The 23,244-nt window shown below is 43.8% G+C and overlaps 4 protein-coding genes and 1 pseudogene across 7 annotated transcripts in view; 3 read left to right on the forward strand and 2 right to left on the reverse strand.

Moving 5' to 3' along the window:
• LOC117185822 overlaps nt 1-11,061 on the reverse strand; it is a 63,675-nt gene extending 52,614 nt beyond the window's left edge. The window contains exon 1 of one of the 4 annotated variants that reach the window (XM_033398005.1): nt 10,917-11,061. The gene's annotated coding sequence lies outside the window, so the exon portion shown is untranslated. The remainder of the gene's footprint in view (nt 1-10,916) is intronic. The other 3 variants (XM_033398006.1, XM_033398009.1, XM_033398010.1) reach the window with 3 other exon arrangements.
• A 1,433-nt stretch (nt 11,062-12,494) lies between these two features.
• On the forward strand, nt 12,495-14,164 carry LOC117192600 (E3 ubiquitin-protein ligase RMND5A-like). Its single transcript, XM_033397313.1, has one exon. It carries the CDS (start codon nt 12,724-12,726, stop codon nt 14,035-14,037), a length of 1,314 nt encoding a protein of 437 aa, XP_033253204.1. The 5' UTR covers nt 12,495-12,723; the 3' UTR covers nt 14,038-14,164.
• A 164-nt stretch (nt 14,165-14,328) lies between these two features.
• LOC117192598 lies at nt 14,329-17,602 on the reverse strand (annotated as a pseudogene).
• A 49-nt stretch (nt 17,603-17,651) lies between these two features.
• Nucleotides 17,652-19,860, forward strand: LOC117192599 (transcription factor grauzone-like). Its single transcript, XM_033397312.1, has 5 exons — nt 17,652-17,856; nt 17,940-18,748; nt 18,815-19,024; nt 19,091-19,466; nt 19,526-19,860. Exons 1-5 carry the CDS (start codon nt 17,734-17,736, stop codon nt 19,763-19,765), a joined length of 1,758 nt encoding a protein of 585 aa, XP_033253203.1. The 5' UTR covers nt 17,652-17,733; the 3' UTR covers nt 19,766-19,860.
• A 250-nt stretch (nt 19,861-20,110) lies between these two features.
• LOC108159330 (CDK5RAP3-like protein) lies at nt 20,111-22,605 on the forward strand. The gene is given in 4 exon segments (XM_017292526.2): nt 20,111-20,202; nt 20,271-20,445; nt 21,102-21,956; nt 22,026-22,605. Coding segments are annotated over 4 exon segments (1,581 nt in total). The 5' UTR covers nt 20,111-20,196; the 3' UTR covers nt 22,571-22,605.
• Nucleotides 22,606-23,244: the final 639 nt, after the last annotated feature.

The following is a 23,244-nucleotide window of genomic DNA, read 5'->3' on the forward strand; positions in this document are numbered from 1 at the left end:
GGATATACGAGCAAGTAATGAATATAGCGAAAGCAGGAAGAATCAGTTTTACACACAGGAATTCCAGTTCCTGTTGAACTTGGACTGTGAAGTGTTCCGACGTGAAGTAAGAGTCCACTGCAATTAGAACCCCCCTCCCCGTCGAGACGAACGGTCCTTTCTAAAAGTTGTGTACCGACCTGCCAAAACCTCGGAACTAAGAATGTCCGGCTTTAACCAGGTTTCAGTAAACACAATAACGTGGGAAGCAAATGCAACACTATCCCGGAAAAGAATGCTGAGCTTACTACGCAAGCCTCTTACATTCTGATAGGTTACTAAAAGAGAAGTTAGTTTTTTGGAAAGGTGGAAGCAAGACGGGAAGTTGAGGAAGAGGAAGTTGAGGTTGAGGTTGAGGGTGGCACACTGGAAAGGTTTGGAAGGGATATGGGGGGCCTATTCTTCTTCTTAGCCTTAAACTCCTTCACCACCAAATGCTCCGGCCAAAATTTGGCGGCGCAAATGGTGTCAAATTGAGTTGGGGAGATGCTTATCTTAAACGAGGCTATCTCCCTGGCATAAGAGAAGTTAAATTTCTCCACCTTTAAACCCACGGCTTTTATTTTGCTTTGAATAAAAGCAATTACATCATTAGATGTGAGGTCAGGGGCCAGCCGTGAAACAAAAACTTGTCGTTTTGGTGGGACTCCCACCAGTGGTTTAGTCACCACAGGCCTAGTACCTGTGGTGGCAATATCCGGAGGTCCGGAACGTCTATTTACTGGTGGGATCGGTATAGACGGGACAACTAGCGAACTTGCGGACACCACGGACACGGACGCTGCAGACGTACTTGGCTGCACATTCTCCGAGGCGATGAATTCGGCTACCGAATCTGCGTCGCCAGCAGCTGTCGTTGCCCTTGGAGTGGCAAACGAGATCAACTGCTGCACACTTGGAGTGGTCGGAGTCAGTTTTTCGGCGGCGCACGGCTGAGTGACGGTTGGCAATTGCAGATCCCGCGGAGTGACCTTTTTGCGCCTCGGAGACTCATTCAGCAGTTTTAAACCGCTAAACTGAGCCTCCATGGCTAGGAGCCGATCGTATTGGTTTTTAAAACCAACGGTCAGCTCCTTAAAGCCACTCCGCGTCTGCCTCATGAAAGCCACCATGTCTTTCTCCACCGCACGGCATGCCTCGCAACTGTAATGCAAGCCATTACGTTTGGCTATAGCATCACTCACGAGGCCAGAAAATCCAGCGCATTTTGCGTGCACTACGCTGTCGCAGAGCCAGCAGGGGACATTCGGCTGATCGTGGGTGATCTGCTTCTTACAGCTTTTTTTGGCACAGACCACAGCGTATTCCATTTTATTTTACTATTTATTTATATATATACTATTGTTTGCAAAACAAATTGGTATCAGACCAATGTGCCAGACAACGCTCAAAGCGGAATTGGTAAAAAAAAGAGAGCAGAGTGGAGAGCGGTTATAGCGAGAGCTACTAAGCAGAGAGCGCTATTGCTCAGAAAGTTTAAAGAGCGAGAGAGAAAGAACAGTTATTGAAGTTGAGGTGATAGCGAGAGAGTGATAAAACAACAAAAGCTACCAGACGAGAGCGGACTGCAATGCAATGTAATGCGTACTCACTCACTGCAACAACACAAACACAAGCACAAGCACAAGCCGACGCCGAAAAATAAAAAGTTAAATAATGTTTTAACACAAATCAAAAGGCATGCACTCGCGTAATAGAATAGGTTTCCAGATTGTTGTCTGGTTAGGAAGTAAATTTAGAATTTAGTTAGGAAAACACCGGCTGTTTATTCAAAACAAAAGGAAAAAATGCGGAGCGCAAAACAAAAACACGTCTGATCACTACGAAAGATACGAAAGTTACCGTGGATAAGTTGCAGACCACACAGAAGTTTTTAGTAGTCCCCAGTAGCCAGATTGATTTCGACGCACTTTTGGGGCATGATTTCATTAAAAAGTTCCGTTTCGTCGCTGATATGCAAGGATACACGTTTTTGAAGCATGACGCAGATCCTGTGCCAACAGATGAGCATGCTCTTATATATAATGTAACTGAAGAGTCATCCTTTGTAGCTCCGCCGCAATATCGAAAAGACGTTGAACAGGTGATAAGAAACAGTTACCAAATGCCCACAGAAGTTGCAAAGCAGTCTCCAATCCAACTGAAGATAGTTCCCGACGTAGTAATCAAGCCGTTTCATCACTCACCGAGTCTTTTATCAACAGACGAAGCCAGTGCCGTAAAGAAGCAAGTCGAAGAATGGATCGAGCAAGGAATCGTGCGCAAGTCGTCTTCAAATGTAGCGAGCAGAGTTGTCGTCGTGAAGAAAAAAGATGGTACACTTAGAGTTTGCGTAGACTACAGGAAGTTAAACAGCATGGTATTGCTGGACTGCTTCCCAGTCCCGATCATGGAGGAAGTCTTGGAAAAGCTGCAGTCGGCTAAGTGGTTTACCATAATGGACCTTGAAAACGGATTTTTCCATGTGCCTATGGAAGAGCAAAGCAAGTCGTATACGGCCTTCGTCACAAAGGAGGGATTATTCGAGTTTAATAAAGCGCCTTTCGGATTCAAGAACTCGCCAGCTGCGTTCATTCGGTTCGTAAGCTATATTTTTCAAGAATTAATCAACTCTGACATTATGCAGCTTTATATGGACGACATAATTGTTTACGCCGCGTCGCCCGAGGTATGCATGAGGAAGACGAAGTTGGTCCTGGAGACAGCTGCGCAGTTTGGCCTAAAGATCAAGTGGAAGAAATGTAGCTTCATGCAGCCACGCATTAGCTTTCTGGGCCATATCATTGAGGACGGGAGAATCTGGCCCGGCAAAGAGAAGACAGCAGCTGTCAGTCGGTTTGCTACGCCCAAAGACATTAAAGCAGTTCAAGCATTTCTGGGACTCACAGGCTTTTTCAGAAAGTTCATCCCTGGCTCTGCACAAGTTGCCCGGCCGCTCACGAATCTACTCAGGAAGGAAGCAGTTTTCAACATTGGCGAAGCAGAGCAACAATCGCTACAAACCTTAAAGAATCTGCTTGTAATCGCACCTGTATTACATTTATACTCACGAGAAGCGCCAACGGAACTCCACACGGATGCATCCAAAGAAGGTTTCGGAGCAGTTCTGTTGCAGCAGTCTGATGGCAATTTCCACCCGATTTACTATTGGAGTAACAAGACTACACAAGCCGAGTCCAAACGTCACAGTTACTATTTGGAGGTCAAAGCTGCATACCTCGCACTCAAGAAGTTTCGTCACTACCTGTTGGGGATCAAATTTGATCTTGCCACTGACTGTGCGGCGTTTAAGCAGACAACAACGAAAGCAGATATACCCAGAGAAGTTTCCCAGTGGATTCTGTATATGGAGGACTTTACATTCAAAGCAGTACACCGCCCAGGGGACAGAATGAGACACGTGGACTGTCTCAGTCGTTTTCCGCAGACATGCATGTTCGTGACGACGGAGCTAACAGCTCGGATAAAGAAAGCACAGCAGGATGACGATTTCATCAAAGCCACAGTTGAGATCCTGAAGCAGCACCCATATCAAGACTACAAGCTTAAAGGACGTCTTCTCTTCAAATCTGTAAATGGCAATGACATATTGGTGGTTCCAAGGCTGATGGAGGGAAATCATTCAAGGATCGCATGAAGTTGGTCATTTCTCCACAGCGAAGACAATGCACTCAGTTCAGCAGCAATACTGGATTCCGCACCTTGAACGGAAAGTAAATAAGTTGATTACTAATTGTATCAGTTGTATAATTTTCAGCAAAAAGTTGGGCAAACAAGAAGGCTATCTTCATTGCATTGACAAGGGTGACACACCACTATACACGCTGCACGTTGATCATTTGGGACCAATGGATGCGACAGCCAAGCAATACAAGTACATTTTTGCTGTGGTAGATGCATTCTCCAAGTTTGTGTGGCTGTTCCCAACTAAGTCAACAGGTCACGAAGAAGTTCTGAAGAGGCTGAGCGATTGGTCATTTGTGTTTGGTTTTCCCAAGCGCATAGTCAGCGACAGAGGAGCAGCGTTTACATCCAACGCATTCAGCGAGTTTCTCAACGAGAATAAAGTCGAACATGTGTGTACAACGACAGGTGTGGCGAGAGGCAACGGTCAGATTGAGCGGGTGAACCGTTCAATTTTGGGTATCATCGCAAAGCTCTCAGCTCAGGAGTCAACGAAGTGGTACAAGCATGTGCTACAGGTCCAGATGGCGATTAATTCGCATGTGCATTCTACGTTGAAGTCGTCGCCATTCGAGGTCATGTTTGGGACAAAGATGCACAGACAAGCTGAAAGTCGACTATTGGAGGTGCTCAACGAGGAGTTGGTTACGCAGTTAACAACGAGCGCCAAGAACTGCGTGACCAAGCGAAACAAAACATTGAGAAGGCGCAAGAGGTGTACAAGCGCAATTATGATAAAAAAACGACGACCTGAGCACGGCTACAGACTAGGAGACATGGTCGCGATCAAGAGGACGCAGTTCGTCGCAGGACGCAAGTTGGCCAGCGAGTATCTAGGCCCATATGAAGTCACCAAGGTAAAGCGGAACGGTCGCTACGACGTCAGAAAGGTTGCTCAAGTCGAGGGGCCAAATATCACAGCAACGAGCAGTGACAATATGAAGCTATGGCGTTTTGTCTCAGAGAACGATGATATATTATCATCTGGGACAGATGAAGATGAGCAGGAGGGCCGAATGTAAAGGACAGTGTATCAAGCAGTTAGCACTATCCCATCTAAATTAACATTTGAACTTAAGATACCATCGATAAGACCTAACCGATATAACCAGACTTAACCGATGTTTAAAAGACCTAACCGATAAGGGGTTATCGATACGGGAGTCGGTTGTTTGAAGTAGAAGCAGAAAGTTGAACAAAAAGTCGGAAGAACAGACTCATTAATTGCACATCTTAAATCATACACTTTGTACTCTTTTTCGAAAAATACTATTAATAAACGATACATTTGTAAGATATGAATATTAGTTTATAAGATTTGAATATTAGTTTAAGATTTACTCATCGATAGTATTATAAGAAATACCAATGTACTCGATATATCGATACTTGTCCTCGACAAGTATCGATATGCCAACACACATTCATTCGAATACGCCGATCAAGAAAGAAGAACATATAATAAAACCGTGCTATTAAAAGTTTACATATCAGGTGTGGGGTACACAAAAGTGAACTTAGCGACATATTGCGTAGCGACATAACGTATATTTTGATCAAGATGCCAACATACACCAATTACGTACAGCAGTGAAAAAAATCATGGAAGACACGCATGAGCTAGGAAATACGGCGCCAAGCGCAGACGAGACTATGCAGGCAGACATTTTTGCAGTCCCGGTTGAGCGCGAGATAGATAGAGACAACCGTAGTGCACAACACGCAGTAAAAGCGGCGCCAGAAGAATATGGTGAAAATGTGCAGAAGGCTCGAGAAGCATTCATGCCGCGACAAGACAACGCTTGTTCGAAATTGACCATGCGATCAGATGAATACGAAGAAGAATCGCGCCGTTTGCAGCAGTTGGAACAATTGTACGTTTCTCGCAAGCGCTTAGCTGATCTCAAATTAAGCATATTGAAAACGGAGAAAGAGGCTATGGAGTTGGAAACGCCGAGAGATTGCATCGACTTGACACACATTGAGGCGTTGATGCGTCCATTTTCTGGAGATGACGACCAGGCTGTAACCAGTTGGATAAGTAACTTTGAGGACATTATGAATTTCCATGGTGTATCCGAGTCCAAATGCTGGATATTAGCGAAGCGGCTGCTAGGCGGATCGGCGAAGGCGTACATCGACCATGTGGCGCCTTTGACTTGGCAATTGATGCGAGCAGAATTGCTCAACGTCTTTGAGCAGAAAGTGACAGCGTGGGACATTGGAAAGCGACTGGAGGCACGGAAAATTGCAAATAATGAAAGCGCATTGCAATATTTCGTCGCAATGTGCAGCATAGCGTCGAAAGCAGACATGGCCACGAGCGATGTGGTCAAATTCATCGTAGAGGGACTGCAGGACAAGACGGGCATGGCAGCATCCATGCTATATTGCAGCACACTCAACGAGTTGCATGACAAGATGGTCACCTATGATAAGGTCAGAAGAGCTCCTGGCGTCGTAGCAATTCGTAGCGAAGGTATGACAAAGGGAAAACTAAATGTGAGTATGGCAGTTGGGCAGCAGCAAGGTGGTGGCGCAATGCGTTGCTACAACTGTCGGCAATTTGGGCACGTTATGAAGGAATGCAGTCAGCCAAAGAGACCGGATGGGGCATGTTTTAACTGTTGGAGTACCAGCCACCTATATTCGCAGTGCCCGAAACGAAAGATGGCCACTAGGGTAGCTGCAGTTCAAGATGAGGAGCGACCAGGAGAAAAAAACAACGACGATTTAGCGGCTGTCCAGTTAATCACTTTATGACTTCCGTTTGGTGAACAAAGAGGCGTCAGTATTTTTAGTCTATTTGATACAGGTAGCCCTGTAAGTTTTATTCATAAGTCTTCGATACCGAAGTCGGCTATAGTTGAAGCCTATAATGAAGTTAGGAAATACTATGGACTAGGAGGACAACCAATTCCCATATGGGGAAAATTTAAGTGCCATATTGAATTTTGCACAAAGAAATATATCGTTTTATTAAACATCGTAGATGATAACATGCTGCCTTTGCCGGTATTGTTGGGACGCGATGCCCTTAAAGTTATTGAAGTAAAATTAGTTCATAAGAAAAATATCAATGCGAAGCAACACACATCATTAAGTTCGTTAAAGCAAAAAGCTATTAGTTTAACCTGCGCGTCTTTATTCACCGAACGTAAAAATAATATTAACATAAGACTATATGATAAGTTAGATGGTAATCAATCAGAAAGAAGCGAGCTAATCAAACGTTCTAATCCATTTAAAAATCAGACACAAGAAAACTCAAGGAATGACAAAATGGCCATCGAGAATATGAATCAAGGCGACGAATTCAGTAACTTTTGTGCGTCGGTAGAGATTGATGAAGAGGAACATATTAACGTAGGTTTCGAATTTGGCCTCACTCTTGCAGAAAAGTGTAGGGAAGTTATTAAGACATACTATTTACACAAAGAATTTGACTTTAAAGCACCACCAAAGTATCAGATGCAGATTCGTGTAACAGAAACAACACCATTTCATTGTACTCCGCGTCGTTTATCCTACCATGAGAGAGAGAAAGTAGCTGAAATAGTAGATGATCTGTTAGAAAAGAAAGTAATCCGTCATAGTGAGTCTCCTTATGCTTCCCCGTTGGTCCTAGTAAAAAAAAAATCAGGAGAACTTCGAATGTGTGTCGATTACCGTGGTCTGAACAAACGAATTGTTAAAGATAATTTCCCATTGCCCCTTATTGAGGACTGTCTTGAGTTTTTAGAAAACAAGTGCTGTTTTTCCATTATAGATTTGAAAAGTGGGTATCATCAGATAGGCGTAGAAGAAAAATCAGTTCCGTATACATCGTTTGTGACACCGCAAGGACAGTATGAGTACTTGAGAATGCCCTTTGGGTTAAAAAATGGATCCGCTATTTTTCAGAGATTAATTTTGGAGCTCTTGAGAGACTTTATTAGGAACAAAAGCATTGTAGTGTACATGGATGATATATTAGTAGCGACTAAAACAGTTGAAGAACACATGGATATATTAAAAAGACTATGCATTCGGTTTAGCGAGCAAAATTTAGAGATAAATCAAAAAAAGTGTAGGTTTGTCAATCGAAACATCGATTTCCTGGGGTATAAAGTTAATCAAAACGGAATAGTTCCTAGTGATTCCCATATTGAGGCCTTGAAAAAATACCCAGTCCCTCAAAATGTAAAAGCACTGCACTCATGCTTGGGATTCTTTTCGTATTTTCGACGTTTCATGTTGTCATTTGCGACGACAGCTAAGCCCTTGGTGCAGTTGTTAAAAGAAGGTGGTCCGTTTCCCATGAATAGAGAACAGGTGAAGACGTTTGAAACTCTTAAGAATGCGTTGGCAAATCCTCCGGTATTAGCCATTTTTAGCCCAAATAGAGAAACGGAATTACATACAGACGCAAGTTCATACGGTTATGGCGCAATACTGATGCAAAGACAAGATGATGGGAAGATGCACCCTGTGTCCTATTATTCCGGCAAAACAACAGAAAGAGAATCACGTTATCATAGTTTCGAACTAGAGACATTGGCTATAATTTATGCATTGAGGCGTTTTAGAGCATATTTGGATCATAGGTCCTTCAAAATAATCACGGATTGTAATTCGTTAGTACAGACGTTAACCAGAAAGTCAATTAGTCCTAAGATAGCACGGTGGTCCCTAGAGTTAGAGAACTATGATTACTCCATTATGCACAGACCTGGGGCCAGTATGGCGCACGTTGATGCGCTGAGCAGACAAGATCAAGTGACGAATATGTTAGAGGATGGTTATAGAGTCAAATACGGTTTAGAAAAGTCTAATTTAGAAAAAGATGAGAGTAGAAAGCAATATACAAGGAATAGTGTAAGTAGAGACAACACTGGTAGTGAGCATAGAGGTACCGTAGAGAACCCTGTGATTAAGTGTAGAGAATTAAATATCAATAGAGAGCGTAGTAGTACCGTAAAGAACCCTGCGATTGAGTGTGGAGAATCAAGTGCAGTAGGAAGTAGATTGGGAAATAGGTGGAAGTCTGATGATAGAGAGAACCTTGGTGGTGATTGTAGAGATAACATAGAGAATAGTGAATATAGGGAAAAGGATGGATGGAAGATTGAAATTAGAGATTTGAGCCAATGTAGAGGAAGCGTTAACGATGTGGTGGGGGGAGTAAAGTACATTAGTAGTAGGAATTCAGATAAAGAGAAAAAATGTGTTGAGGATACAGTAGAGAGGGACAAGTTAGAGTTTCAGGAGGAAAGATTACTAAAATCATTGATAGTTGGGGTAGTAGGTGCAACGCCAGAAGATGTTGATTTGATATTGCAAACAGAACAGATGCGAGACAAGGAAGTAGTTAGGATTCGAAAAATGCTAGAGGATGGAATTGAAGTAGATTTTGAAATGATAGATGGTATTGTTTACAAGAGGAGTTGTGAAAACGAACTATGTTTCTATGTACCAATGTGTATGGAAGAGCAGTTGATAAGGCGGTGAGTGACCTTTTGAGGACCTACTGGTTTCCGTCAATGAGGAGTAAAGTGGCAAGGTTCATCAGAAACTGTCTACCGTGTATACTACACTCGATGCCTAAAACAATCCATAACAGAACGCTCCATAGTATCCCAAAGTCGTGTGTTCCTTTTCATACCATACATGTTGATCATTTGGGTCCGTTGCCGAGTATTAGATCTAAGCGAAAACACCTCCTTGTGGTAATAGATGCATTCACTAAGTTTGTCAAATTGTTCCCGGTTAATAGTACCAGCACGCGGGAAGCGAAGGATGCCTTAAGTAAATATTTTGATTTCTATAGTCGCCCTACTAGGATAATATCAGATCGTGGGACCTGTTTCACCTCGTTAGAGTTCTCTAGTTTTCTGCAGGAGAGAGGGATAGAGCACATTAAGGTAGCTACAGGTGCACCGCAGGCGAATGGCCAAGTGGAGCGGGTGAATCGTGTTCTTACTCCTATGTTAGGAAAACTGTCAGAGCCCCTTGAGCAAGCCGATTGGTATAGGTTAATGAGCAAGGTAGAGCACGCCATTAATAACTCCGTTAACAGCAGTACGAAAAAGACACCTAGCACATTGTTATTTGGAATACCCAGAAAGGACCCGTTGTAGATGAATTAACCGAATACCTAGAGGAGAAGTTAGCGTCAGAACTTAGAGAGTTGGAAACTATAAGAGAAATAGCAAGTGAGAACATACGGTTGTCGCAGAAAATAAATGAGAAGATGTATGCCCATAAACATAGAGCCCCATTAAAGTATGAACCTGGTGACTATATAGCAGTCCGGCATGTGGACACAACACCGGGGATCAATAAGAAGTTCGCACCAAAGTACCGAGGACCGTACAGGATCAATAGAGTATTGGATAATGATCGTTATGAGGTTGTCGACATTGAGGACTGTCAGTTGACGCAAATTCCATTCCGAAGTATATTAGAACCAGCAAGGCTTAAACCCTGGGTAGAGTGTAAGGATAAAACCATGGTCTCATGTTGTTAATCGATGAAATAGTATGTTAAGTAAGACAATACCGAATAAGAAATGTTTAACCAACTGTATGCCTTGGTGTGTAGATCGTGGGCGATCTGTAGTCAGGTTGCCCGAATGTAAGATATGAATATTAGTTTATAAGATTTGAATATTAGTTTAAGATTTACTCATCGATAGTATTATAAGAAATACCAATGTACTCGATATATCGATACTTGTCCTCGACAAGTATCGATATGCCAACACACATTCATTCGAATACGCCGATCAAGAAAGAAGAACATATAATAAAACCGTGCTATTAAAAGTTTACACATTATTATTAATCTTACATATATATTATGAATTTTCTGCGGGGTTTCTCCCAAACGTTTTCCATTTACATTTCGCTTTCAAGCGAAAGTAAAACTGTTTGTACACACACTGTTTTAGCTTTGCCTATCTTAACCGTTGGAGTCGTTGGACCTGGATTTTCGTGAGCATGCCAAAAGTACTCGTGCGCTTCGGAATGTTGGCTGTTATTTTATTTTTGGAGACACGGCATTGAAACAGGATTCAATGTCGCATAGCTTAAAGCGTGTATTCATCATTTATTTTTAAAATTTCGAATTTTTAGCGTCCGAGTTTGTTGTCCTTGGCGGTTTTTTTGATTTTTATGGCGAAGAAACTATACATATTTTGCTACAATATTTACCATTTTCGTTAGTGCATACATTGACTGTATTTAAATATTCGTTAACTTATCTAATTACTGCTAATTTAAAACTGCGAGTTTGTCGTTATGTTATGCGAATTTGAGCATTTTTGTATGCTATGCTATGTATGACCAGTCTATTGATTTTTCAGCTTGATTTTCAGTGCTGCCAGATCTTCAGAGACAATATCGACCAATTTACGGTGAATTTTGAAACTGAGACGGTATATTTTGGTATATTTCTGAGCGTATACTTTATCGGATTTTCTCATTTTCTTGTCACCACGTCTAGCTCACACACCTACTTTTCATAGTATTGTCTAGTAAATTTTAAGACGCGTTATGTACCCACCCTCTTGTCCAATGCACCAATGTAGAAACTGTGTAGAAAAGCCCCTTAGAGCCATGTCCCAGGCCACATCGAATACCAATTCGTGATCAGCATCGAATTCCTGATCGTTTGCCATCAAAACCTCAATTTTTTCAAAAATGTCGGAAAAAAAGGCATGTTAAATAGTAGATAACGGAAGTTTTTCACACTGGCGCTGCCATGGGGCTTATATGAAAAAAACAGGCAAAAATGTTTGATACGTACACATTTCGCCTTCAGGTGTCGTTGGTAAATACATGAAAGTGTAGTTAATGTGTAGCAACTGTGTACTTATTGTGTAGTTCCCATGTAAGGAAATTAATTTAGTGGACAGTTTTGTTGGTCTGTTTTGATTAAACCTTATTTTATAAACAAATGATGAGAACTTAAAGTTGACCAGTCTTGTAGGATATTTATGTAATAATTGGATAAAATTATGAGTTCACAGCTGAGGGTCTTAGGTAGCTAGTAATATTCGACGGAAGATCAAAAACGAGTATTTATTGATAAATAACCGGTTAACGACAATGATTACCGGCAACACTAGTTTTCATACCCTAGAGAAAGGAGTATTATAGAATTGAAAAAATGTTTGTCATCCCAGGCTCCGTAGGCATCAGGATCGAGATATATATATACAAGATACTAATAATATACATGAATATGTCTAAAGAATATCGATTTGAGAAAAGGTCTTTATAAATTACGTTTAATCTTCATATAAAATTTCGAAATAGGGTGTACAAAGACATATACACGCATCATTTCTTCAAATATCAGAAACATTGCGACTGTTTTTTTTTTTTGTTGATCTATTTTGTTTATGACTTGTTTTAGCCAAAATACAATAAAAGCAAGGACTAAAAACTAGCCCAAAACTAAGGATTTTACTTAGACAGAATTATTCAACGGAATCTCTAAATTGAGCAATATGAACGACTATCCTCTTTCGTTTTCTTTTGCTGGACCATTTTCGCTAAAACCTTTTTTTACACAAAATGCAATAAAAGCAAGTGTTTAAAATAAATCAAGCAATTAGAAAATAGATTCACTAATCGGATAAAATTATATGGGCATGACTAAATGTTGTACATAGTTAGTAATATTCCACGGAATATCAGAAACGAGGAATATATAAAATAGAACTTGAATTTGTCAGTATATTTACGGTCTATTTTTCAAATGAGATAAGTCCAGTCAGATATCGAAAAGTCCACGGTCACACTGGTCACAATGCTTGTGTGTGTTATAATTTATAAAATTAACAATTTATAAATAATACGCATATTCCGCTAAACGGTGAAATCTACCATAGATCTTGGAAAAATCCTCAGAGATCGAGACTTGAGTTCGTTTTGGTCTGAAGTCTAAAGGAAAAGCGCGCCTGGCGTGGCTAGTTTTTTTTTTTTTTTTGTCAGAAAGAAAGTGGAGCAAACAATGGATAGCGAATCGTGGGCCTGTTCATCGGTGGAAAAGGATCTCGACCGAGTCGTTACCAAGCTAGAGCAGCTGCGCGACAATGCCTCGGCCGATGTAGGGGATATTGCGATGCTGATGTCGGACTTGGTCAATGCCCTTGGAAATGCCGAGCAAATGGTAACGACTCTTAACTCGAGCACTCAGGTGAATGCAAATGCTCCCAGCGTAGACGACCCAATGGGCAATGGTGTGAGCATGCAGGTGGAGACGGAACCAACTGCGCCGCAGCGTCCCACTGATCGCCACATGGAGGTGATCAGAGGAGCTATTTTAAAATGTAATGAAATAGTGCAGAAGCTGTCCACAGAGCATCGTGACTTGCACGGCTCGATTTCAAAGATTGGGAAGGCTATTGATCGTAATTTTAGCGCCGACTTTACATCCACCATGCGTGTCGATGTCCTGCAGGACGAGGAGAACCTGATGCTGCTGAACAAGGCCATTGCCAAGCACTATTGCCGCCAGGGCATGGACACGGTGGCCCGCACTTTGATCAAAGAATGCAAAATGACAGAGGATCACGCCCAGGATGTGTTCGACTCAGAGCGGGAGTTCGCCGATATCTATAGTATTTGGATGAAGATACAGAAGCGGGAGCTGACCGAAGCCCTCAAGTGGACCAAGCGCTACTCACCACAGCTCATGGAGCGGCACTCTCTCATTGAGTTTCGGCTGCACCGCATGCGCTTTATGCAGCTTGTCTCGTATGGCGTGGAGTCGCAGAACGATGCCGTTATCTACGCCCGGACGAATTTCAAGAAGTTTCCCTTGCGCTATGAGCACGAGATAGCCAATCTGATGGCCAGCTTTATATATCTGCCTGCCGGGCTAGAGAACTCTCCGTACAAGCATTTCCTGGGCCAGGAAATGTGGACTGAACTATCGTTTATATTTCTTAAGGATGCCTGCCAGCTGCTGGGCATTAGTAAGAACTCTGCCTTGTCTGTTGTTGTGAATGCTGGATGCACTGCCCTTCCCGCTCTATTGAACATCAAGCAGGTGATGCAATCGCGCCAGGTCCTGGGAATGTGGAATGGCTGCGACGAGCTGCCCATCGAAATCGATCTCCAGCCAGAATTCCGCTTCCACTCAATCTTCGCCTGTCCCATCTTGCGTCAGCAGACCTCCGAGCACAATCCGCCAAAGAAGTTGACCTGTGGTCATGTCATCTCCAACGATGCCCTTCACAAGCTCAGCAACGGCCACATACTCAAATGCCCATATTGCCCCGTAGAGCAGAATGCCGAAGAGGCTGTTCGTATTTACTTTTAAGCCTATTAAGACCTATTCTGAATTCACCCTAAGATTATAACCAATTTGGGCTTTCGCTCGGCTCAGGCAGTTCGAGGACACGGGTTGGCCAGCTTTCCTTAACAATCACAACAGTTTTAAATATTTAGTGTGCTTAGATTGAAGTTTTTAGAAAAATTCGCAGGACGGAATCGAACTACTTGGGCCATGATATAGTGTGAGAATGCGACATATGAACAGGAGAGCCTATGCAAACCATTTAGATTTACAATATATCATGTTTTTTAAACCAACAAAGAATGCGTTTTCATACAGAATTGATTTGAATTTTATTATAGTCCAATCACGACACACTTTAGTGCCTATGCTTGTGCTTGTGCTTTTCGCTACGATGCTTCGTTGGCGATGCCTCCTCCCGGCGGTCAGATCGCGACCTGTACGATGGCGACGGAGACCGTCGGGACCGAGAAGAAGTAGATGCAGGACTGTCGTATCGCGTACTGCGGGCGGATCGTTCCGAGTAGCGCTTTGGAGAATCGGAGTCACTCCGCGAACGATTGCGTTTGGACGATTTTGAACTACGAGACTTATTCGGTGAATAGTCACGTCGCTTGCTATCTCCCCTGCTGTAAGGGGAATGCGACCGTTTGCGAGAGGCACTTCTGTATGGAACTGGACTCTGGCTGTGCTTGGAGCTCTTTAATTTGGTGTTCATGTAGCTCAACGGAGAGTCTACGACAGACTCTGATCTTAAATCCTATTTGAAAAGATTATAATATAAGCAAAGGGAAGACTAATTGAAATGTTTACGGCATGCGCATACCTGTTTCAACAAGCGCTTGCGGTAGTTGTCTACTTGTTCCACGACCGTCCAGCCAACATCCACGCGTCGCTTACCCGACTCCAGTTCATCTTGGTATTGCATGGCCTTTAATTCAATGTCCCTCAACTGCTGTCGCTTCTCATCGCTGTACTGTTGCGAGCTGTCATCGTCAGTGTCCTCATCCGAGCTAAAGAACTTGGGCGGGTCGGGCGGATCTAGTGTGTCCCATTTGCTAGGAGTGAGAGACTCTGGCAGAGCCAGCTTCAAGGCGCTCTTGAGCAAAGCAGCACCGTCCAATGGAACACCATCCAAGTCCTCATCATCTTTATCGTCGCCAGATAGTGGTGCTCCGTCAATATCTTCGTCCACGGCCTCCTCAGAGCGTGATTCCTCCATTTGTTGAGAACTGGGCGGGATAATGTACTAAAGACGAATCTACAATGAAAAACTTCATCGCAAACAAAGATGGAAGGATTATACAAACCTGTTTGCCCAGGAATTTACATCTGAACTGAGCCAAAAACTCTTTCGGATAGATGGTCCATTCCTCCCAGGTGCGTATGACATTGCAGACTCTGGACTTGAAGCCTTCCGCCTTGAGGCGGCTGTCAATATTCAGGCAATAGGCATGGAGACACTTAAACACGTCCATCAATTGCTTTTCCACGCTGCAAAGTACAGGAACAATATAAAGAACAACATAAAAGCAAATAAATAACTGATTAACTTACGATTTCCGAAAGAACGAGGCATTGGAGACTTTCACTGTGCAGTTGTGCAGTATATCAGAGATCAGGTATAAACGTGCAATGTTCTTCGACGGAAGCGTATGGAGGCTTGCCATAGACTCGGTAATGCATTCGCATATCTCATCAGCAGCATCAGCATGTTCAATACAGAAGATCATGGCATCCCCGATGCGAGCACGTTCGGGTACTAGGTGTCTGATGAGATCCTCGAGTCGATCGCGTTGTGCATTGGACAGGGCTCCCTTGCTGACGACTGGTGCATTGGGATCAACAACTAGTTCATCGGGCATGCCCTGGGTATAAAAATTAGCCACTGGTGGCTTCCAAACGGGTCCATTCTTGAACATTCGGAACTCCTTCTCTCGCCACTCGCCGGGCGTGTCCCCTTGACACAGAGAGAAGAGTTTCCAGCGGTAATATATGTGGGCTGGACTCTCGTTATCGAAAAGGAACGAGAACAGCGAGTTCTCCATTTCGCGAATCATTACCGATGCCTCGAACAGGGGTCCTTCGCGTATAACAAACTTAATCATACGATGGATAACCTTAAGCACAGCTCTGGAAGAAGAGTTTTGCTCAGATTAGTTTCTATAAAGACCATACACTATCATGGGCCGCTCTTACTTCTCTGTAGGTATGAAGACTTTTACTATTGATTTGCTAAGAATCTAAAAATACAAAATTTTAATTCGGGACTATTTGATGGCATGCCTCTTGCATGTGCTTTTTTACCCCCTCCATATTCTCCTTTTCCTCCTCGCTGTCGTACTCTTTGTAGCTCTTTTTGGGTAACGTATCAGCCTCACTCGCGGGCGGTTGTGCATTGAATGGTAGTCCCGATGGCGGCGGGGGAAGGGTCAGCTCCATTAGCGCTTGTGGAACAAATATGGGCGTGTTCATTATGGGCACTGTCTTACCCCAGCCCAGACGCATCTCATAGCCCATGATGTAGCGGCCGTTGAGGGTCCGAAGTGCCCTTTCGGCGTCCCTGCGGCTCATGTAGGCGACAAAGCCGCAATTGCGCCCACGCGCCTTCTCCTCATCGGAACGTGGCTACATGATCTTGATACTCGCCAAGGGACCATAGCGCCCGAAAGTCTCCATAAGCTGCTGCTCAGATATCTTCGGATTTAGGTTGCCCAAGTAGAGGTTGGTAGTATTGGGATCCCCGGTGTCAAACGATCCCACTTCGCGCGCGTTGCTTGCTGCCTGCTGAGAGCTGGTGGAAGCACAACTACTACTGCTTTGTGATGCCGCCTGCTGCTGTGGCTGCTGTTGCTGTGCTGGAGGAGCCTGTGATAAGGCCATGGGCTTGTACTTGTGCCGCTCCTCGCGTTCTTCTTGGATCCTGAAAGAAATTGGCATAACCATGAATGAATAAATGAATCGTAGTAGGAATGGTAGTCGAGCTTACTGTCTTAACTCCTCCTTAAACAGCTCCAAGTTGCTTTTCTTCTTCTCCTGATTTTTCTTTTTCAGCGGCTCCTTTTTGAGATCTGAAGCCAGCGTCTTGGCGTATTCTCCGATTTTGTCGGGTTCCTTATCCAAGAGCCTCGACCAAGGCTTATACAGTTTTCCCTTCTCCGACTTGTCCTCACGCCTGGAGCCTGCATCGTAGGTACCGGCCTTCACCCACACCTTGGACAAGGGGGTGGGTGCTTCCTGGAACGTTTCCACGAACTCTTTGAAGGCCTAGAATATCAAATTTTTGTACATATGTATATCAATAGAGAGGGAGAGAGAGAGCTACCTATGCACTTACATGTGCCGCGGCAGCCGCATCCTCCTTTTTCTTCTGCTCCTCCTTTGAGAATTTGCCCACTGTGAAAGCCTCTAGTTTTTTCTCGCTTATTCGCTGCAAATCAGAGTGAAATGTTATAGCGTGCAACTGAGGACTGCAAATGGGCCGTGCGGCGATGTTACCTTCGAGGCCGCTGCATCTTTGGGTACTTTATTGGTTTGTTTTCTCATTTTTATTTAAATACTTTTTCACGGATGCAGAGGTACAGAGAAGAACACGAACGATAGGCAGGCTATCGATTTTTTTGTTAGAGACTCCCATCGCTATCGCATTGTAAATTTCTATTTTTTCTACAATAAAATTTAATAAATTTGATAATAGATGCTGTAATTTATAAATGCAAAATGGATATCTGCCGTTTGTGTTTGCGCGGAATCGGCGGAGCCCAGATGTGTCTACAGATCTTCGATGTGAATGCAACGGACAACAAAGTGGCCGAAGTGCTGCGCCAGCATTTCTGGTTCGAGGTGAGAACCAAACTTCCTTTCCTATATTATACACACAATCATAGATACTACATCGAGAAACAAATGTGTATGGTTCTGGCCAGATTCTGCCCAACGATGAGATATCAAAAATTATCTGCAATGTCTGCTGGACCCAGGTGTCCGAGTTTCACCAGTTTTATATTTCCATACAAGAGGCTCAAGTGATTTATGCTACCACCTCGAAGTTCAAGCAGGATCCCGAGGCGGTGAACACATCCTGGCTGGAGGAAGTACTCATGCCAGCCGATGTGCTGGCAGTGGACAATGATGTCAGTGCTCAGGTAAATGTGAATCCCCTGGATGAGCTAGAACTAGGCCAGACTCTGTCGCCGGAATCTCCAGTCGACAGTAAGCTGGACATCAAAACTGAGCGGCAATCCCCAGATCTGGAATTTGGCCTTGAAGAACCCAACAACGATGATGGCGAAGACGACGACGAAGAGGACGATGATGATGATGATGATGGCGATGTTGACTATGAAGATGAGGAAGACGATTTAATTATTACGAGAAGTGGCCGCAAACGGAAGGCGAGGGAAGGAGTCGCCAAGCCAGCCAAGACGAAAAAGATTGGACAGACGGGAAACAAGAGCAAAGCTAAAATTAAGAAGCATAAACCAGTGAAAAGAGTATTTAAGATGGAACGCTTGCCGCCGTTTTGCAAGGAAGATGAAGAACTCATAAAACGATACATTGTGATGGGCTGTGAGCTGTGCATATTTTTGGCTGAAGACTTCGACGGTATTCGGGATCACTTCAAGGAGAAGCATCCAGACGAACGGCCCTACATCAAATGTTGCGGCCGGAAGCTAAATAAGCGCTGTCTCATCCAAGAGCACGCAAGAAGGCATGAGAATCCGGAGTATATTAAGTGACTGCTGGGATTTCGATTTCTTATCCGTAGACAGTTTTAATTGGCTCGGTTCTCATTCCGTAGGTGCAAGGACTGTGGCAAGGTGTTCGCCAACTCCAGCGTTTTGCGCGCCCATTGGCTGGTTCACCATGTTCCCGATGAGGAATGCGACTTCCAGTGCGAGGACTGCGGAAAGCGCTTCTCCCGCCGTAATCTCCTTGAGCTGCATAAGGGCTCCCACGTGCCAGTAAACGAGAGAAAGTTCATTTGTCCCGAGTGCCCCAAGCACAATGCGTGAGTATCTGTTTACTTTGGATGCATTTACGAAGAAACCCATAAAGCATACGCTCCACTCCACAGCTTCGCAACGGAATACCATATGCAGGTGCACATCAGCATGCAGCATCGCAAAGCGGCGAATGTGTGCCATGTGTGCGGCAAGAGTATTAAGGATAAGGCCGTCTTTGAAAAACATGTTCGCCTGCATTTTGAGGAGAGTGGGCCACGCATCAAATGCCCGCGACCAGACTGCGAGAGTTGGCTGAAAGATGAGGATAACCTCAAGCAGCATTTGAGGCGCCACAACGACGAAGGCAAGCTTTTCATTTGCTCGGAGTGTGGCAAGAGCTGCAAGAACTCTCGTGCGCTGATCGGCCACAAGCGATACTCCCACTCGAATGTTATTTACACCTGCGAACATTGCGGCAAAACGTTCAAGAAAGATATAAGCCTAAAAGTGAGAACACAATGCGTAAAATGGCTGTTACTTTTTCTATCATTTGCACCACTTTTCAGGAGCACATGGCCCAGCACACTGGTGAACCTCTGTACAAGTGTCCCTTTTGCCCGCGCACCTTCAATTCGAATGCCAACATGCATTCGCATAAGAAGAAAATGCATCCAGTCGAGTGGGACATTTGGCGGAAAACGAAGACGGGAAGTTCCCAGAAGATTCTGCCAAGTGCACAAGTGGCCCAGATGTTCAGAGACGATACCGATGCCGCAGCTATTCCCAATGACTACACTACAGCTTAGGTTTAGAATTGCTTAAGGATCAAGTTACAACAGAAATAACCTTGGGTTTTGATTTATCTTTGTTTAAAAACCAATTATACGTAACCAAATTGCGAGCAACTAGTGTCCTGGACAGAGGCAAGGAACGATTAACCCACTGTCGACCAGTATGTATAAAAATGCAATCTATGAAAATTATGAATCTTGAAGAATTTTAGCGCATGACAGGTGAAAGATAGGCTGGATAGATCTACTAGAGGAAATATTATCAGCATTATTTACCGTCTAACTCAAGCTGTTCAAATAGAGGGGCTTAAGTGGGCTAAGTTTGTTTTGTCATAAGTAAATTTACGGTATATTTAGAAAATGAGACGGTATGTATATTTTATCAAGAAGTAACAACATAGCAGCTTGCTTGCGTGGAACAGAAACAAATATTATATCTCTGCAAAATGAATGTAAGTGTGTTTCGTTTTAGCCATATCATGCTCTCAAATGTGTTAAATTTTCGGTTTTCGAAAAAAAGGAGTCTGAGATTCCCATTGACATCCATACTCTGAAGTTGCAAGACTGGCTGATCAGCCGCAGGATTGTGCCCAAAAATATTCAACAGGAGATCAAGGAAATTCACACCAAGATCAGCAATGCCCTCCAGGACATGCCGTCTAATGAACAGCTCATTAAATTATTGTCGAAAGCAAGTGAGTAGCTTGTGCTCTGTTTTTATTTTTTATCAGTTTATTAAATTTAAAGAAGGCTAGAGATCCCCTCCTTAGACCTTAATTTCTCTCAATTTCTACATGACCTACTGTGCGGGTACCTCTTGATATTGAAGCCTGAAGATAGTGGCGTACATCACGTTGCATAGGGTTGGCGCAAGGACTGAGCCTTGGGGAACGCCTCATGTCACCTGCTTCTCCACGGTGCCGTTGTCGGTGTGGTATAGCAGCATGCAGTCTCTGAAGTAGACCTCGATGATGGCTATTAGATAGTCTGCGATTCCTAACCGAGTTAGGGCCCTGAGAATGACGTGGAACGTCGAAGGTGTCGAAGGTCAACGTCGCCCAATCGAAGGTGTTCTTTATGTCAAGTGTCAACTCGAGACAGTACTGCCTTCGTCCTCCAAGCTACTTGGTTCCTTCTATAGCTTTAACAGCGATATACCCTATTATTCCGTCGTCGATCTTGCCTTCCTATAGCCGAACTGCATTGAAAACAGGTCACCTGCATCTAGAACTGCCTTTTGGAGTTTCCTGCAAGTGCATCAGGCAGATGAGGGTTGTCGCGTATTTTTTTACCACCACCTTGTAGGCAAGGCCATGTGCTCTGGTGTCTTCATCCATCAAATTCGTTGCAGATATCAACTATTACCATGTGAAAGAGATAATTGAAATCCTCAAGCAAACGGAGAAGGATACGAAAAGCGTATTTGGCACCTACGGCAGTCAGCGTATGAAGGATTGGCAGGAGATATGCCGCCTGTACGAAAAGAACGCTACATATCTGGGCGAAACGGCTCAGATATTTGTGCGAAATGTGAACTTTGAGATACCTGGGGTGCGAAAGCAAATGGCAAAACTGGAACAACTTACCGATGAGAGCCTTAAAAGAGCCCAAGACATGCACAAGCCGTAAGGTCAGCTACTGGCCGAACATGCCGCCTTGCTGGAACAGCTGGGGGTCAAAGGAGACAATCTACATGCGGAGTTTATCGAGGTTCTTGCCGGCCTGCCAGACCTCTACACTAAGTCCCTACAGGATATTGGCAAGATTCAGAACGGCATCGACATGTATGCCGAGATCAGTGGGCACAAGCAGTCGCTACCCATTCTTCGGCATCTGGTCGAGTTTGGAAACACCACAGTGTATCAGTACATTCACAAAGAAGCACCCCTGGCCGTTGAAGAGCCTCCCATAAGCCTAGACCTCAGTGAAGGCATCGCCTCCAAGGATGGAGAGGGGGATAACGCTGTTACCGAAATTGACTTTTGAACGGATGACAATGGCGGAACATCCTCCACCGTTTCGGCGGAAATCATTGACTACGGTGACTTTGGTGGTGTAGATCTTCCGGAGACCGATGGCGGTAACATCGATTGGGGCATCGAGAGGGCCCCAGCATCGGATGCTGTTGAAATCAACTTTGACACTCCTGTCGAGGAGTATGGGATCGTGGTGGAGGGCACTGGCATGGATGGTGGCACTGCCAAGGGTATGCTGATAGCTGATATGGGTTTCTCATCTCTCCACCAGCTGCTAATCCATTCCAAATCCATTGCAGGTGACCAAGCCTACACACTCCTAGACTCGCCCAACTATCGGGATCGTTTTCTGGACGAGCTCTTCGAGCTGGAATCGTTCCTGCGCCTGCGCCTCTATGAGCTTAATCAGTTGAAGTCCTCGAGCAACATTATGTACTCGCTTATGGACAGCATTGCCACACACGATGGTGATAGCATAAAGAAGATTCTCGGTTACATCGAGAAAATCATCCAGCAGACCTCCGATGAGCAAACGCGCCATCTATTCCAGCTAAAGCATTCGTCAAAGTACGCGAATCTACTTGCCACCAAGCTCCAGCAGATGACCAAGGCCGTGGAGAAGCTCCGATCCACGCGCGAGGGGCTCAAGCAGCGTGCCGTCGAGCTGTGGGAGCAGCAGCTGCAGCTTAATCCCGTCCTCGAGGAAGTGATTGCCCAAACGCGTACTCTACAGACACACATCGAGAAGGATATTTCGAAGCGTTATAAGAATCGTATGGTTAATCTAATGGGAGGCGCTAACAAAACTACGGGCAGATCTTGGGAATTGTTAAATGGTTATTAAAATAAATATACATCGAATGTTGGGCAGAACAAAAACAAACACAAGTGCGTTTTATTTCATTTTTTAAAAGAAGTTTATTCACTTTTATTTTGCTATTTTTATTAAATATACAAATTGTATTTATATCGTGTTCTTTATTCTTTTAATTGCCAGTTGTTTTTTTTTTTTTTTTGTATACAGAATACAAATCTAATTTTAGTGAAGTTTTGCTGTTGGTTGCTGTTTGTATTAATTGTTTGCTGTGGCTGTTGCATAAAAGTATCCTTAAACATTTAACGTTTCGTTTTAAACTTTCACTTAATGGTACAATTCTTATGTTGCTGGATCTGATGGATAATATGTAAAACAAGAACAACGCTATCCTGATTAACTTAAATGTTTGGGGGCCTGCCTGTCTTGACTCTAAGGAAATTCTCGAAAATAACTTAATTTGGAGTGGCGTAGAGTGGATTGGTGTGGACTGGAGTGGAGGGAGGGAAATGCTATGGGGTATACATAATACATAGCTCTAGTCATACAAAGGCTTTACAAGTGTAATCGTAATCAATTCATTAACTAAATAGAAAATAACAAGTACTATCGAGAGTACAATTAATTATACGGGAAGGGGGTGGTGGGGCCTCATGATATGGTTACAACTTTGTGTGGCGTTTGGCCCGCGCTATGAGCGTCAT

The sequence above is a fragment of the Drosophila miranda genome (genome assembly GCF_003369915.1).
Source record: "Drosophila miranda strain MSH22 chromosome Y unlocalized genomic scaffold, D.miranda_PacBio2.1 Contig_Y2_pilon, whole genome shotgun sequence".
Classification (NCBI taxonomy): domain Eukaryota; kingdom Metazoa; phylum Arthropoda; class Insecta; order Diptera; family Drosophilidae; genus Drosophila; species Drosophila miranda.